The 15,614-nt window shown below is 53.6% G+C and overlaps 5 protein-coding genes across 5 annotated transcripts; 2 read left to right on the top strand and 3 right to left on the bottom strand.

Annotated features, from left to right (window-relative positions):
- Positions 1–180: 180 nt before the first annotated feature.
- EsH8_II_000946 (uncharacterized protein) lies at positions 181–1,988 on the bottom strand (the record flags this gene model as incomplete). The annotated part of the gene is made up of 2 exons (XM_083264244.1): positions 181–1,495; positions 1,558–1,988. The coding sequence occupies 2 exons, from the start codon at positions 1,986–1,988 to the stop codon at positions 181–183; spliced, it is 1,746 nt and encodes a 581-aa protein (XP_083121566.1).
- Positions 1,989–2,870: 882 nt separating this feature from the next.
- On the top strand, positions 2,871–4,861 carry EsH8_II_000945 (GEN1/YEN1 family endonuclease; the record flags this gene model as incomplete). The annotated part of the gene is made up of 4 exons (XM_083264243.1): positions 2,871–2,884; positions 2,948–3,084; positions 3,134–4,675; positions 4,773–4,861. The coding sequence occupies 4 exons, from the start codon at positions 2,871–2,873 to the stop codon at positions 4,859–4,861; spliced, it is 1,782 nt and encodes a 593-aa protein (XP_083121565.1).
- Positions 4,862–5,031: 170 nt separating this feature from the next.
- Positions 5,032–5,436, top strand: EsH8_II_000944 (uncharacterized protein; the record flags this gene model as incomplete). The annotated part of the gene is made up of 1 exon (XM_083264242.1): positions 5,032–5,436. The coding sequence occupies one exon, from the start codon at positions 5,032–5,034 to the stop codon at positions 5,434–5,436; it is 405 nt and encodes a 134-aa protein (XP_083121564.1).
- A 284-nt stretch (positions 5,437–5,720) lies between these two features.
- On the bottom strand, positions 5,721–7,307 carry EsH8_II_000943 (uncharacterized protein; the record flags this gene model as incomplete). The annotated part of the gene is made up of 1 exon (XM_083264241.1): positions 5,721–7,307. One exon carries the CDS (start codon positions 7,305–7,307, stop codon positions 5,721–5,723), a length of 1,587 nt encoding a protein of 528 aa, XP_083121563.1.
- A 3,090-nt stretch (positions 7,308–10,397) lies between these two features.
- Positions 10,398–11,333, bottom strand: EsH8_II_000942 (uncharacterized protein; the record flags this gene model as incomplete). Its single annotated transcript, XM_083264240.1, has 1 exon — positions 10,398–11,333. One exon carries the CDS (start codon positions 11,331–11,333, stop codon positions 10,398–10,400), a length of 936 nt encoding a protein of 311 aa, XP_083121562.1.
- Positions 11,334–15,614: the final 4,281 nt, after the last annotated feature.

Raw genomic sequence — 15,614 nt, 5'->3', positions numbered from 1 at the left:
ATATTAATATGTCGCAAGGTTTCCAAATATATCTATCTGGATGTGGGTTTATTTTCATTTTATTCAAGGCTGCTATGCTCCTGGGGTATCATTTACCGTGTCGATGCTAGAACCTCAACTCAGTGCGTTCATTCTCGCCCGTCACGCTCAAGTTCCACTGCACCATCTCGGTTCTCTTTACTACACAGATCCCCATGCTCCCAGAGTCCAGCTCGCTTGACTTCCACCGGCTCCCCGCATCAGCCCCCCAGGTCCCATACTTTGGCGCTGTTGGGTCTTGACATCGATTTCGTTTGGTCGCGAGGCCCCGTTGATTCCCTGTTGGAGCCATATCTCACGGTCTATGTTGGACAGGGCCACAATCTTCAGCTGACAGGCCAAGCTAGCCCCTCCCCAAGGTCCCAACGATCCCAATGACCGCAAAACACCTTGCACTTTTGGATGGTCGCTGTCACGTTTCTTCAGGGATTCTTCTATGACATCTGCAGCAGTACGAGGAGCATCTTCCCCTGTGTCTTCTTGCTCGTCCGCCTGTTTTACGGGCGGCTCAACCTCGGTAGGGCCACTGCTAGCCTGTCGGCTCGTATTCTTCTTGAGCAGTGTGTTGCTCGTATACTGCTTTGGTGCTCGTCCTTGCACAGGATCCCACCCACGTTCATTGACTAGTTTCGACAGCTCACCAAATATCCTATGTCTCAGACCGATGACCCTGGAACAACCACCGGTGAAAATGATGCGTGACATGCAGACTGCCCGGGCGTCAATCGGTAGCTGGATAAGGTGCTGGTAGATGAGGTGATGGACGGGAAATTCATCGTCATCGAAGCTACTGCGAGAGTATTGTGGCGCAAAGAAAGTGTTCTCACACGGCTCAGATAGTTGTTGAAATAGCAAAGTCAGGTTCTCGGCCGGTTGGATAGACCGGAGAGAAACTTCGACGTTGGCATCTGACTGATCTAGGGCATCGGGAGAGGGTGGGAGGGACTCGTCCTGTTCCTCTACGGTAAAAAGAGTTTCTCCCTGGCGTTGATGATGCCGCTGTCCGGTACTTGGCAGGCCACTCCGTTCGAGCTGGCGGCACCAAACCAAGCGACAGGCCACTTCCTCACACTCTTCAAAACTAAGAGAATGTTGCCCTTGCTCTTTTTCTTGAGCAACCCTCTGTGCGTGGGCTGGTATTGCCGATACCGCGTCCTGCAAGAGGTTGTGAACCTCATTGACGAGCATCTTGCCTCCCCGAGTCGTTCTGGTAGTGCGAATCTCGCGATACTCGTAGACACTAGTCACAACTGTTTCTGCCCAGCCAAGATCGACTACCAATGCTGACCGGGTGCCAGCTCCAATGACTGACATGACTGCAGATGACATTAAGGATACAGTCGGCGCCAAGAACCGGTTGAAGAGTACGTCGAGGGTAATGGACAATAGCGGCAGAGGGATGGAGGAGGAGAGGACGAGGGAAGTACGGCGGGGTCGGGAGTCGATCAGCAGAAACCTGCATGGCACGGGTTAGCGACATGCAGCAAGGGCGTCATTGATTAAGGAGTGCAGAAATACTTGTTTAAAGCTTCTCGAATGGCCCGTTCAATCTTGTCCTCCACGAGTCCCAGGTCCACAGACCTTACATCATGTTGCCAGAGTTCATGGCCATCTCCCCAGGCCTTGCCTGTTGGGCGCCACCTCCAGTTATCCTCGTGCGTTGGGTCCCAAGCGCGGAAATCCCCCACCCGACGTTGTTGCTCGGGGCCTAGGGACAAAACTGCTTTAGGTGTAGGTTCTCCTACAAACCCAAGCTTAATGAATCGAGACCCCAGCTCGATCACAATGGTATCTTCTTCGGCACGTAGGCTGGACGGGGAGCCAAATGTGGACGAGATATTGCGCGAAGGCGTATGTGGACTTGCAGGGCCGCCGGTGCTAGGGCCGGTCTCCGTCCGGATGTTGGAGACGGATCGATGTGGAAGGCTCGGGACGGCGGTGGACGACATGTTGTAGGTTGCAGGTAGCTGCTAATACAGTTGACTTGGGAGCGTTGCCCTGAGGCCTAGCAGACCATGCTTCGAGTCTCTTTAAGTAACGTCGCGCTTTGCTCAATCGGGTTGAAGGCGCTCATTCGAGGCTTTGCGCCAGGTATAGCGATTTTTGTATAGTTGGAAGCGAAGCCTGATTGATCCGGAAAATCGATATGTCATCGACTGTGACTCGGAGGGTTTGTTCTTTAGGACGCGTTCAAGAAGTTGTCCCAGTAATGGCGGTGCACCGTGGTAGCCCCGGCCATGTTGCACCTGCCACCCTCATGCGAGATCCAAGGGGGAAACATACCTGTTCAGGCAACTGTGGAGCTTTACATGCAGGACAGGGTCCGTAACCTCTTGCGGGGTCGCCCGGATGTTGCATATTTTTGCTAACCCGTTAAGGCGTCGTCCTGTATTTGTTCAGCATCCAGGCGCCTGAGCTTACGGCGAATGTCAATAATTGGTATCGTAGCCAGAGTAACCAACCACACCACTGATCCACCCCAACGACATCCGATCATTTTACCTGCAACAGGTTCGCGTAGCACCCACCTACCCGGGCCAGTGACATCGAGACAATTGAGGAAGTGGCTGTTTATGAAATACCGAGTATTATGACCAACTCGTATGTATAAGGCAGTTGAAAGTCTACCTATCCGACTTTGAACCATCAGAATCTCTTGGCCTTTATTGTCGTTTTACTTAGCTCAATCCCAAAATGGCTTCCTCATGAACCGTCGACACAATTCGCCACGCAACATTCGCCCTCTCGATTTCCAGATACCACCCTGCAATTTTCGATCGCCATCAGCTTGTTCTCGCCGTTATTGTACAAGCTAGTTTTAGGGGGTTGCAATGGGAATCAAAGGGTATCTATGAACCTGCACGTCCACCCATTCGCAGGGAGCCAACCACTCATCCGATGCTTATAGAATTTACCGCGAACTCGGCCCGGGCCAAAGGATTTCTCTTGCCAAGTTGGCAATAGAAAAACTTGAGAGCTCGGGACGTCCGCTGCGCCTTGCGATTGATATAGCTATCTGGCAGTTTCAAACACAAGCTGCACGAGGTCAAACCCACTTTTGAACCATTGTTTACAGAGCTAACACCATCTCCAGGTGGAACAAATCCTGCAATAAGGACTCTCTTCTATCGCCTGGTGCGAATTCTCAGTCTCGGAATACACCCTATTTTCGTTTTCGATGGCCCCCACAAGCCGGCATTAAAGCGCAACAAGCGCTCTGGCAGAGGGGACGGGGTTGCGACAGCTATGGCCAAAAGGGTCATTCGGCTTTTCGGGTTTCCTGTACACGACGCTCCAGGAGAGGCAGAGGCTGAATGCGCTCTCTTACAGCAGCAGGGCATCGTTGACGCTGTTCTGAGCGAGGATGTCGACACCATTATGTTTGGCTGCACGCGGACACTTCGAAGCTGGACAGCAGAGGGAGCCCGCGGGGCCAAGACTCCAACCCACGTCAGCATGTACGATGTCAACGATTTATTATCCGCAGGGACGGGACTGGATCGAGAGGGCATGGTGCTCGTTGCTCTGATGAGCGGAGGTGACTACATCCCCGAGGGCGTTCCTGGCTGTGGCGTCAAGGTGGCTTGCGAGGCAGCCAAAGCCGGGTTTGGCACCTCGCTTTGTCGGCTGAAAAGCGACAATGATGCCCAGTTTGAAGAATGGAGGAACTCGTTAAGACACGAGCTCCGTACCAACCAGAGTAGCTTCTTCAGAGTGCGACACAAGGCCTTATCCATCCCGGACGAGTTTCCTAATCGACAAGCGTTAAGATATTATACCCATCCGGTTGTCTCGAATGCTGCTACCATCGATAGGCTGAAGGCAGGTGTAAACTGGAGTCGCCCAATAGACGTACAGGGCCTTCGGTATTTTGCGGAGGAGACGTTTGATTGGGTAAACAGAGTCGGTGCTGTCAAACTCACGCGGGTCCTGTCCCCTGGCTTGCTGGTACACAAGTTACTGGAGCGGCATATGTCCGATCGGCCCAACGAGCAAACAACAGAGGAAATGGAGCGGGAAGAGTTGGAGCTTATCAAGCGGATATCTGCGAAAAGAAGTCATCACAGCACCGACGGCATAACAGAGCTCCGAGTGGCACACATACCAGCCGACATCGTTGGCCTGGACTTGACACAGGAGCTTGATGAAGTGGCGTCTTTCGATCGCCAAGGTCTCGCGCTCAACAGCGACGACGAGTTCGAGGCTGCCATCGACGGCGATGCTGAGGCAGCAGGCAACAAGACAAGGGCCAAGAGCCTGTTCGACCCGACGGTGGCCGAGTTGATCTGGCTGCCAGAAACACTCGTCAAGCTGAGCGTACCTCTTACCGTCGAGGACTGGGAAGAGAGACAGCGATCTAAGGCGCTCCCCCGTGCCTCGAACAAGGCCGGCAAGAAGAAGTCTAACAAAAACGCACCGCCTGAAGCGGGCGCTCTTGACATGTGGGTACATACCACCAAGATCGCCACAACGAAAGCCGGCGCAACAGTGCAAGACACGCGCCTCAACAGTGACGATCAACTTCCACCGCTCGCTAAACCGAAGCCTCGCGGTTCTAGCCCTCGTAAACTTACGTCCTCCGCCGCCATCTCGGTCTCGCAGCGGCCAGGCCCCCTGCAGAGTCAAACCAACCGAAGTAAGCAATTCAGGTCCAACGGGAAAGCGACAGCCGCCGCAGATCCGACCGGGCACAAGAATCCCTGGGCATACGCTGGCTCACAACATATGCCTAGGATCATCAAGTCTCAGCAGTCCGCAGAGGCGATTGTTCTGTCATCTAGTCCCTTGCGTGCGTCGCCTGCGCCTGCTTGTTCGTCGCTGAGCCCGCCGCCGCCCCCATTCATCGTTGATCTTTCTGATCCCGACGATGCCTACCTCTTCAAGCCGTCCAAACCCCCTATTCAACCGCCGGGCACGCACATTCGGCGAATTGACAAATCGCAACCGGCAAGTGGGACACACCCGGCGCTTCCTACCACTCCACCAAAGAGCATGAGATCCATGAAGCAGATGCGCATGGATTCCTTTATCATCAGCGCTCCCAAGCAGACAGAGAACGGAGACAACTTGCCGTGGACTAAGAACCAAAATGAGAACGGTTCGGAAAGTCATACCAGCGCCAGTCAGGCCAAAACCCAACACTCTAGTTGCCTCGATTTCAAAGTGGCCAGCTCCATCACATCACATACCAACCGAACTTTGACGTCTCGAGTGGACGATGACTGCCCGGCAGCGCCCAAATTTACCACTCCGAGGCGGTCGAAGAAAATGATGCCTCGGACGAGCGCCTGTGGTTTTTTCAAGGTGGTCGAGATGAGTGACGAGGAAGACCACAGCGGGCCCAGGAGGCAAAGCGGTGTTTCCATCATAGACCTTACGGGTGACGACGAACAATGATACCCTGTACTACCTACAAGCTGCTCACTGTTCGAGAGAAGTGTCAATAGGTTATATTGAAATATATTAATACGCCCGCCAAGCGCAAGCTTCTTGTCGAGTGTGTCTACACGGGACACAGGCTCATAAGTGGGTATCCAAGGCTATATATCCGTCCACATTTCAAAGCAATCAAATCAAATCAAATCAGTAGTTTCATATATCATCAATGGGAAGAACAGCCAGCATGCTTCTTCCCCTCGCCCTGAGACGTTGCCCAACGGGTATCCAAGCTATTTTTTCAATCAATGTTCGACATGCCAGGGAAGATCGTGATCTCCCACTGTTGTACAGGTGAGGTAACTGATCCCATCAGCCGTTCTCCCGCTACTGATGTCCAGTTCTAGATCGCTTCCCGTCAATGGCCTGACAATGTCGCGAGCCATCATCTTCAGTTCGTCTATACGCTTCTCAAAGCGACGCAGATTATCGCGACTGTAGAGCTCGGGCGTCAATTTTAAGAATCGTTTGCATTCGTCGTGGCCAAGGTAAGCGGAGGAGGAAGCGCCGAGAGTACGATATGTGCGGCCAACAGTGGCCAAAGGCGGGACAACTCCAGGAAGGGCTAGTTGCTGCGAATTGACGCTCCGTCCTTCGCGGGAACCCTGAATACGTCGATCAGGTGGAGGTGGGCTCGTGTTGTCGGCCAGCCACTGACGGAACAAGCTGACGGCTAGCCAGTCCAGATAAGATGTGTTGGGAGTCACACGCTCGCCCCTGGCTGTTGTCAAATTCAGCCGGAAGAGACGGCCCTCTATGCGGCTGACAATCTCCTCAAGCTCATCAACTTTGTCCTCGATTATGTCAAGGACTGCATCGGGAAGAGCGGCACGGAGGCTGCGCTCACCCGCCGGCCATTGCCCGACAACGTGGATTAGTGCCTCCTGAAAGATAACTCTGCTACGGGCAAGATAGCCGAGGCGAAGGTAGGAGATAGGGTACTTCGCAATCTGCTTCCACAGCCGCGACTGGAACTGCAGCAAGTGATGGTCCACCCTGGGGCCGACCACGGCCAGCGCGTCATACAGATCCGCCAGGGTGATTAGCGACTTGCATTGTACGTAGGCGTCAGCAATGTTTACACCATCCAAGACCGGAGGGTAGTTGTAAAAGATGCGGAAGAGGTTGTCATAGTCCCGTAGCAAATCCTGATCGATTTGAGATAATGGCTGGACCGGCGTCGTCGAGCTGGGCACGAGGCTCAAGTTGGCCACGGAGCGGAAAAAGCTGTGGTTAGAGTGTGTGGATGAAGAATGTGAATGACCCGAGGTCTTGCTTCGCGTAACGGGTACGGGCTGGTTGCCGCTGTGAGCGTCCCCAGGGCCGAACAAGGACCCGGAAGCGTTGGCGCTACCCTTGGATCGGTCCTCGTCCTTTTGTACCAGCATCGGAATATCTCCATCCCCCGTACCTGGATCCAGCTCGTACCGCCATTGTTTCCGCGGGGCAGATGACGCTGTTAACGCCCGGGTGGAAGCGGGAGCGTTGGACGTTTCTAAGGAGGGGCCGTCGCTGATGCGTGCCACATCACCCAAGGCGGCATCAGAGATGGGCTTTGACCATTCATGGCTCGTGCTGGCTTCAAAAAAGCCGGAACACCGGGTGAGAGTATGGCGATGCAGCAAATAGCGGTTCTCATGGCTGCCGACCTTGACTATAATCTCGACGTCGCCCGAGTTGTTGAATATGGGAAACTCATTCTGAGGTATATAGGTGGAACCGCCGATGTGAGATCTGTTGTACCGCTTCGTGCGCGAAAGAGAAGGACGCGAAACGACCGAGGAGGGGCCTCGCAGGGTGAGAGAGGACGCGGAGTCGGGCTGCGAGACCATGAAGAAGACGTATCGAGACCAAAGCTACGGGGTCGGAGGGAAGACGAAAGGCCTACGCCGGCTTGTACATGGAGAAGCGCGTCGCGGGCGACCCTTCAAGTCGAGAAATCGAGAGGCAAAAGATGCGGCGCGGGAGCGCGCAATTGTCAGGGAGGCGTGGTCCGAGGTCAGAATTGAAGGTCAAGGTCGGCCAAAGCACTCTAGCTGGCGCAACCTATTTGACTTGGAGTGTCGTCGACTGTCGATATCTTCGTAGGCGAGCAAACAGACGAAGCAGGTGATGAGATTAGTTGAGAAGAGGCGCCAGTCAAAGAAGCGAGATGAGTAGGGGTGCTAGGCGACTGACAGTACGGGACATATGATGGAAGGATGGGGAGAATAGGCGGCTGGATTTTGTTGGTGTCGCGATGCGTGGGGGGAGGGGTGCGCGTGCGCAAGTGCCAAAACAGTAACTACGATGGCGGGAGCTTTGAAAAGAGAGAAACATAAATAAAAAAACACAAAAGCAAAATACACAAATATTAAATAAATGATTGGTGTGGCAGAGACGGAGGGGAGGAGAGGAAAGCAAGGTCAACCAGAAGAGAGAGACTAGATGATTTGCTGCTTCGCTAGTCGAATGGGAGTTGAGGTGAGGTAATCACCATGAGGACCCAAGGACAAGATCAAAATGAAAGGCAGGAAGACGTAACGAATCACGAGGGCCCTGCGATGAGGCTGCGGAGAAAGAGAGATTCGGTAACGGAGGGGAGCTTGGAGACCAACACGAACCACACGGCGCGCAACGCAACAGCTGTAAGGAGGCGCCCTGGACGCGTGCGGGAGCAGGAGCTTGCAACGACGACGACGAGTGGGACAGGGACAGGGCAGGGTGGGCATTCCCGGTCACCAACACTCCATGTAATCAAGGTATTGGCCAGGGAGCCACTAAAACTGCAGCGTCCTGAAAGGACAGGAGGTAATTGTGAGAAAATCACTGGGCAAGATAAACGTGTGCCTTGCAACGCCCCCTGGGTTGCATTTCTGAGCTCAACTCAACTCATCATAGGACGTGATTGTTCCATGGCACGTTGCCTCAAGACAGCTTGATGCAGCTTATTCGCCTCCTCCCCATCACCCCCAACCAGCCCCAAGGTTTTAAAATGCAGGGGCATCATTGTTCATGCTGGCAAGGCATAATTACCCGGCCCCTCACACATGTACCGCACCTCAACTTGGTTGCTGGGCTTGACTGCCTTGACCTCAATCCTCTCGGTCACGACTTACAACAACCTGCAACAAGGCAGTGTGCCACGAGGACAACAGCCAAGCCAGGCGAAAGTGTACCATGACTGCACGTGGAGAAAATAGGTCCGAGAGGCGGCACGCTGGACGGTGCACTTGAGAATCCGCAGTGCCAATGATCCGTCCAGTCTCTTACGAATACATAGCAAAATGTACTATGTGCGCCAGCACCCCATCCTGGCCACTAATATGCTGTGCAGGAAGTTGTTACCCCCGGTAGATACGTACACAGCCCACAGCGGGTTGGCCAATGGGTATGTATTCTTATCCTGCAGGACTGCCTTGAAATCTTCAACTGCCAGGAGTCAGGAGTCAGTACACCGACAGATTCGTATTGAAGCAACCCAAGATAGGGCCAAATCCAGCTTGAGATATGATGGGGTGAACAGGGCTTCTGCTTAAGAACGGAACTGGCCTAGAAATACCTAGTTGGCGTCTTTCATGCGTTCCTAGTCCTCCCCCTTCCAGCGTGACTCGCCGTTTCGCAACAAGCGGCGTTGGTCGTGGACAATCGGCGCTTAAACTTTCCTCATCACGTGCACGGGAAAAGCGTGTCCCGATAAACGGATTAATCCAGGCTTCGAGCTGTTCGAGGGACGGAACGCTACTTGATCCGTCACGGAGATGACTGCAAAGTACGGATATCGTAGCAAGATACACGGCATCAGGTATGGCATGGCCTGAGAAAATAAGTTACTCTCTATCGGCACCTCCGGCCCACACCTCCTCATTTCTTATTGGCTCCGGGCCCAGGATGTGTGACACCTGCAGCGGGCGTCGTTCCTCCACTCCATTGGCCATATTCGCCTCTTGCCCCCCCCCCCACGCAGTGCCGGTATCTCCATTCCTTGGTGTCCACCCAAACGCTCAACTCTGCACAGTAGTGTACTCTCCGAGACAACTGGAACCAATGGGTTGCATGCTTTCGCAAACCTCCGTGTGCCTCCACTAATGGCACTGGGGCGCCGACACGGCGACAGCCGCCATATCCATCATCCACACCCCTTGGGCCCTCACCCAGCCACTCGCCAGCACAGATGCGCTTCGGTGGAGTTTCCCATTCTTCCGCCATCGTCACCTTGCGTGACCACCCCCGGGGTCTCACCTCCAAACATGAGGTGGCCCTATGGCTCCTCTGCCGCTCATTCGGCATCGGCGTTACTTGTCTCGCGTGTGACACTGGCTCAGCACCAACACCACCACCATCGACTAGGCCCGTCCACGCCCGTCCGCTGCGTCTCACTCTGTCAAAGTCCACCTACTTCTTGACTCGAGTTTGCGTCGAGTGCGATCAAACTTTTGTCTCACAACGCTCTTGGACACCCAGCCAACACAGCAAGCAAACTGCGTTCCACCCGGCCCTCGCCTAGCCTAGGTAACGAACTACATTGAAATTGGCGTGATCCAAACTCGTCACAGCGTACGGTAAGAAGCACCAATGCGAAGAAATATATGGATAGCATTGAATTGCAACCGAAGCCATGTTTGGCAGTGCAGACTGACCCCTTCATTCGGGGAGGTCAAAAAAGAAGAAGCAACTAGACAAACCAGACTGGTTGATAAAAGCCAGTTTCCGTAGATACGCCCAAATCGAGATATTCTTTTCAGCCGATCGGCCTTCATGTGTCTGTCGTGATGATACACACCTACATTCATGTGCTCATCCCATCGAACCCGATCCCACCAAGCGAGCCCATCCATGAAAAAGACCAATCGCGCCCCCCAGAGCCTGCCGTTTTGTGATATGATTCCCCCAAAAATGAAAATGAAACCGAATGCGCCGCATTAAATGCGAGAATAAGCACTTTACATCTCCATGTGGCTGTCAGACTCGGGTGCAAGCACCATGTTCAGATGCTCGCTCGCTGCTGGGGACTCTGTAGCAAGTAGAGTCTCTTGGCTGTCGAAAGCAGGTGGTGAACATTTGAGGTTTCTCATGGCGCCTCCAACATCCTTACTGACGAAACGCCCCTGACGAAGGTCCTCTGAAAAGAGAAAGAAGCCCTGCGCAGCCTCAACGAGATACGACTGGAGCCCCTTGCTTTCCAATCGAATGACCGCTGACGAAACGGGGTAGTGGTTCTCGATATATCGAGCCCAGCCACGTGCCGCTGCTTGAATGTGTTGGTCTTCGCTAATCCGCCTCCAACCAATGCCCAGATGAATTGTGAACTGGTCTACAACTGGTTGTGTCATGTTTTCGAGAGGAAGAGTCTCGGATGTAGAGACAATCGCTGGCCCGGTGGCTGCTTGAAGGTTGGATATGATACTTTGGGTCAACCGCTGGGATTTGTTGCTGCGTAGAGATGGTCGCTGTTGTTGTTCGTGCAGGCGCGTGGTGGCCTCCTTCGCTTTGCGAGCTTCATTTTGAGCTTCCTTCTCTTCGACCCAGGTGCCGGACTGACTGCTGGCATCCGCAACGTAGCCACCTTTCTTGATGAGGACCATGCCTGGGCCGTACTCCCACTCGTCCTCAGATTCCTGAGGTTTGGAGTGAGGCTCGGGTTCGTCTGTTACGAGATTGGGAGCGGCCTCGTCGCGAGAACGTTTGCGACCAGCGACTCTGAGATTCCCGGCAGGCATTGCCGACGGCGTAGCGCAGCGTTGGAAGGCAGCGGAATGGCCAAAGGACGCGGCTTGGGGTGCGTATGACTCCATGCCGAAGCTCGCTTGATGGGCGGGCTGCGGGGCAAGAGCCATGACCGGCGAGGCAGACGTGAAGGATCGGCCGAAGGATGACATGGCTGCAGTGTTAGACCTGTGTGAGGTAAGTTCAGATTTCAGCTTCAGATAGCTTTTCTACAAGTCAAGATGTGTTAGTGATTGCTGGCCGTTGGGGACTGGCGATAGAAGGCGAGGACTGTCGAGTGTGTGGTTGTAGCGTTGCCGGAAGGGAAGAGCCGGTTGACGTTTGCTTGCCAGGGGACGCGGTTGTATAGCGATGTCTAAGGAAGCAGGCGAGGTAGGCCTATGTTGATGACGGCTGGCTGTAGACAGAATGGCAGCAACCTGAAGGTGGTGACAGCAAGGTAATGGCAATGGCAGTTTGGCCAATCCAACGTCTCAAGGTGGTAGATATGAAGATATGAATGTCTTCAATAGATGAGACTGGTACGTTGGGAGTTCTTCCTCAGTAGATGGCAGTGTGGGCTGGTATGGAGGACATCAATTGAGGTAAGAAAGGATCAGGCTGGGGTACCAGACGCGTGAGTGGGAGGAAGGAGGGTGTCAGACGAGACGAGACGAGACTGAGGCAAGAGGATGGATGAACTGGTAAGGAAGTGGGAAAGGGAACGAGATCAACGAAGTGTGGGCGGAGGTAGAGAGAGCAATCCTTTTGTATTCTGCAAGGCCAATTGAGAGGGAAAGAAAACGCGAGGACAGTACGGGACAGAGCAGAACAGGGCCGACAAAAAGGTTGGAGGGTGGTAGACAAGGGAACGCCGCCTTTCGAGCCTTCCACCCCCAGTCGCAAGTTTGTTGCTGCGGACATAGAGAGCCTCTCGAAGGTAGGAAGCGCAACTAGGCAGGTACGTATCCGTCGCGACCGGGCCTAAGATGATCGCAGGTATCCTTCCCTATCTGAAGCAGACTGAGGTACTTTGTTGTTGAAGCGAGATACATTGATTTGTTAGTGAAAGATGGTTCAGTAAAAGGTACAGAGATATCCACATTTTGTCGATATCGGCTACAAAGTTAGCATATGTCAGCGTTGCATGTACCGAGCGTGTCTTGTCGGTGTCTCCTTGCGCTCAGGTCCAGGGCCCTCCATGTCGTTTTCCGTCCTTGCCAAATCGGGCTGGCTGGGCAAGCTGGTGGCCACAGTTGCTACAGCTGCAGCCGTCGTTGTCGCGCAGTGCCTTGGTGCTGTCTGGATGTTCTGATCACTCATTCGCTGGTTGGCAGCCTTGATGCCTGGGGAATGAAGCCAAGAGCAACACTTCTGCACCCCATCCTAACACGCGCCTGGCCGTCCATTGCTTGTACCCTGGGCACCCGGCCTACTTACTATGTAGGAGCTGATGTAACTTCCCGCCATGACCTGGGTACAAAGATACCTTTGCACCCTCTCAGCTTTCAGTCTCGCGCCCCGTTTTCCCATTGCGCCCATCAACCCCCGAATAGGCGAACGGGCTGACTGGCCGCATCAGTGACCCGTCTAATTATGTACATCCGCGGCCCATCTGCGGGCTGCAGGTGATCGGCTCGGTAGGTACGTAAGGCGGGCGGAACTTACAAGCCCATCATCCAAGCTTCATGCCTCAGGTCCTAAGCTGAGGTACATCTCCACCCTTACACCTGGAAACTGAGGCTTCAAAGGATAAACAAATGAAGCACCCTCTCCTGCCGGAGCAAACTATGCAGACTACCGGTACCTCTGCAGATGACTGCACATAACTAGTTCTGCATCGAGTCGGGTCCGGAACAACCAGCACTGCCGAGACGCTCATCTCCACCCTGTCCACTTCCAAGTTACAGCACACCCAGCTCGGCGAGCGAAAGTCGGGAACTGGGGAGACACTTGATGTCCACAACCCCTACCTAACATGCCCCTGTCACTTTCTATTCCTTACCCGATCCTATCCGGGAGGCGCACCAGACTATATTGGCAGAGCACGCGTCAACTAGTTTTCCCCAGCAATTCCCGCCAGTTCCGCCCACCAGTTCCGTAATTATTTTCGTCGGTAGACATGTTAACCGTTTGCCTCACTCCAGGAATATGTGTGAACACCGACTTAGAGCACCACTGAGCTTCAGGAAAGGATACATCAAATACTTGGCATCATCCCGGTGCTGTAATAATCTGACGAGTAACAACCTACCCTTCTATTGTTTTTGTTTTGCCCTTCAATCTGGCCTGGTCTGGTCGTAATTGTGTTGAAAGCTGCCCTACAAAACTGATTCGAGCCTCACCAGGCTTGCGCGACAATGATGCGTGCTCACTCTCTGCCTTTCTTTATCGCGTCAGCTTAACAAAAAGGAAGGAGGAAAAATTGAAAAGCTTACGATGCTTTTTGATCTAAATGTCCATCCGACCCCTACCGGTACATTCTCTCCTATTACCCGGAGTCAAGTCGCTCATCTCGTCCGTCCTGGCGACGTGCAGTCCAACGCCGTAGCGCCACATCATACAGGATCGATTCATCCGAGTTTTCCATGCCGCCGTAGAGCCCAACGAACCCGGGGGTTCCCACCCCAGTCGGGCTTGCTGCTCTCGCACGACGTCGACGTGAAGTTGACCCGGCAGTCAATGTCTCCGTGGGAAGAGGCCTGCTGCTTGGTGCCGTGTAAGACCCCTGCAGTCGACTTTGATGTCGAGCTTCGGGCAGGCTCCTTGGTGTCTGAGGCTGCATCGCCGCCATGACCACATCATCATAGACGGTCATTGGCCGCGTTGTCGGGGCGTCGCTTGTCAAACCTACTCGTGCCGTAGAAGTCTGGTACGATACAGGGGGGGACGTTCGGGACGTTCGTCTTTGTGAAATGCTTCGAGTCTGGTGCACTATACTTCCCGCTCCACTCCACTCCATATCTCTCGACGCCTGCACCGGCTGCTGCAGCGATTAGGATTAGCCGGCTGCAAGCATAGCTCAAATGGATAGATATCAACTGACGGTATCGGGCTGGTTGACTAGTGAGGCGGCTCTTGCCGTTGCAGCGAATGGCAGAGGCAGTGGGTGCCTTGTGCTGGTAGGGCTTGACGTCAGGTGGACATATTGTTCAGTGGCATATGGTCGCTCCATGATTCCATTCTCGTCACCATTTAAGGGTGGCTCAATCTTTTCGTCGCCATCGCCGATGATGATGGAGCTAGCATATATCTTGAATGGTTCTGGCGTAGAGGAAGCAGCGTGCTGGTGCAGAGAGAGCGGCAGTCCGTAAGGATCCATGGGCGAGAAGCCTAGTTGTTGGTGTCGAGATTGCCATCGCATCCTGTACGATGTCGGCAGCCTCAGGCTACTTTTGTGAGGATGCCTAATCCAGTGGTTGAATTCGAGCTGCCGTTCAAAATCTCGCACCTCTAGAACGGTCAGGCAGATGACCGTCGGTTCAAGTCGAAGCATCGTGGTAACATTGTCAGCTTGAACATTCAGCTATGGTGGTGGGCGATGCTGACACTGCAATTCGCAAGTCGTAATGACGAAAATTGCTGTTGGCGCTAGTCGATGGTGGCATCCTGTATAGAAAGATCGGTGAAGGCATCGAGCCATTGAAGGTATTCAAATCGCCCCGCTTGTTGACAACGACAGTGGCAGGAGTCGAGTGGCTGCCGAAGATATCTCCTCCGGCAGGAGTAGAGAAGGACCACCCCGGTTGAGCCCAAGCATGGCAGGAGAGCTGTCAGGTTCCGCCTGCCAGAGCCCATAAGTGTGAGTGTAGTTGGCCCGAACCCGACCGGATATTGTCAATCGACGACTGTGATTGTACATTCCTAGAAGAAAACTTCATGTAGACGGTACGTGTGTGTATTGCCTCTGTGCCTGGCTAGATGATTCATATATTTCCTAGTTTACGATGTGAGGAGCTCGCTGCCTTGCGTTGGGGTGTTGATGATGAACTGGAACAAAATTCGGATTAGGACGCAAAGGACAGAGATCACAGAAAACACTATGCATAGAATAACATAATAACGATACACAACCCATCAAGTGAGCTTCATTCTTGAGAACAGATGCCAATAGACATGCTCTGCCGCAATAAAGAAGCGCATTGGTACTATGGCTACAAGGTGGCTTCCTATACCTCTCAAGCACCTCCCTTCGCTTCCGAAGTTGGAAGGCGGGAATGCCTAGGGACCGTAAGGTATATTTGTTACTTGCTGAGTCCGCCTCAATATCAAGATCCCAACTCCTCAATGTTCAAATCCCTTCTTCCAAAACCGGCAAAGTGCCATCCACTTTATTCCCCACTATCCTAATGTGGCGCCATTAGCCAAGCACCCAAAGTGTGAAGCTGATCTTCCTTCCATCCAAGGAATCTGCAGGGTTTCCCTACCGTCCTTGTCTTCGCCTCCAGCCAAAC

Source organism: Colletotrichum jinshuiense, chromosome 2 (genome assembly GCF_051148585.1).
Source record: "Colletotrichum jinshuiense chromosome 2, complete sequence".
Lineage (NCBI taxonomy): Eukaryota > Fungi > Ascomycota > Sordariomycetes > Glomerellales > Glomerellaceae > Colletotrichum > Colletotrichum jinshuiense.
This window is presented reverse-complemented; position numbering and strand designations above follow the sequence as displayed.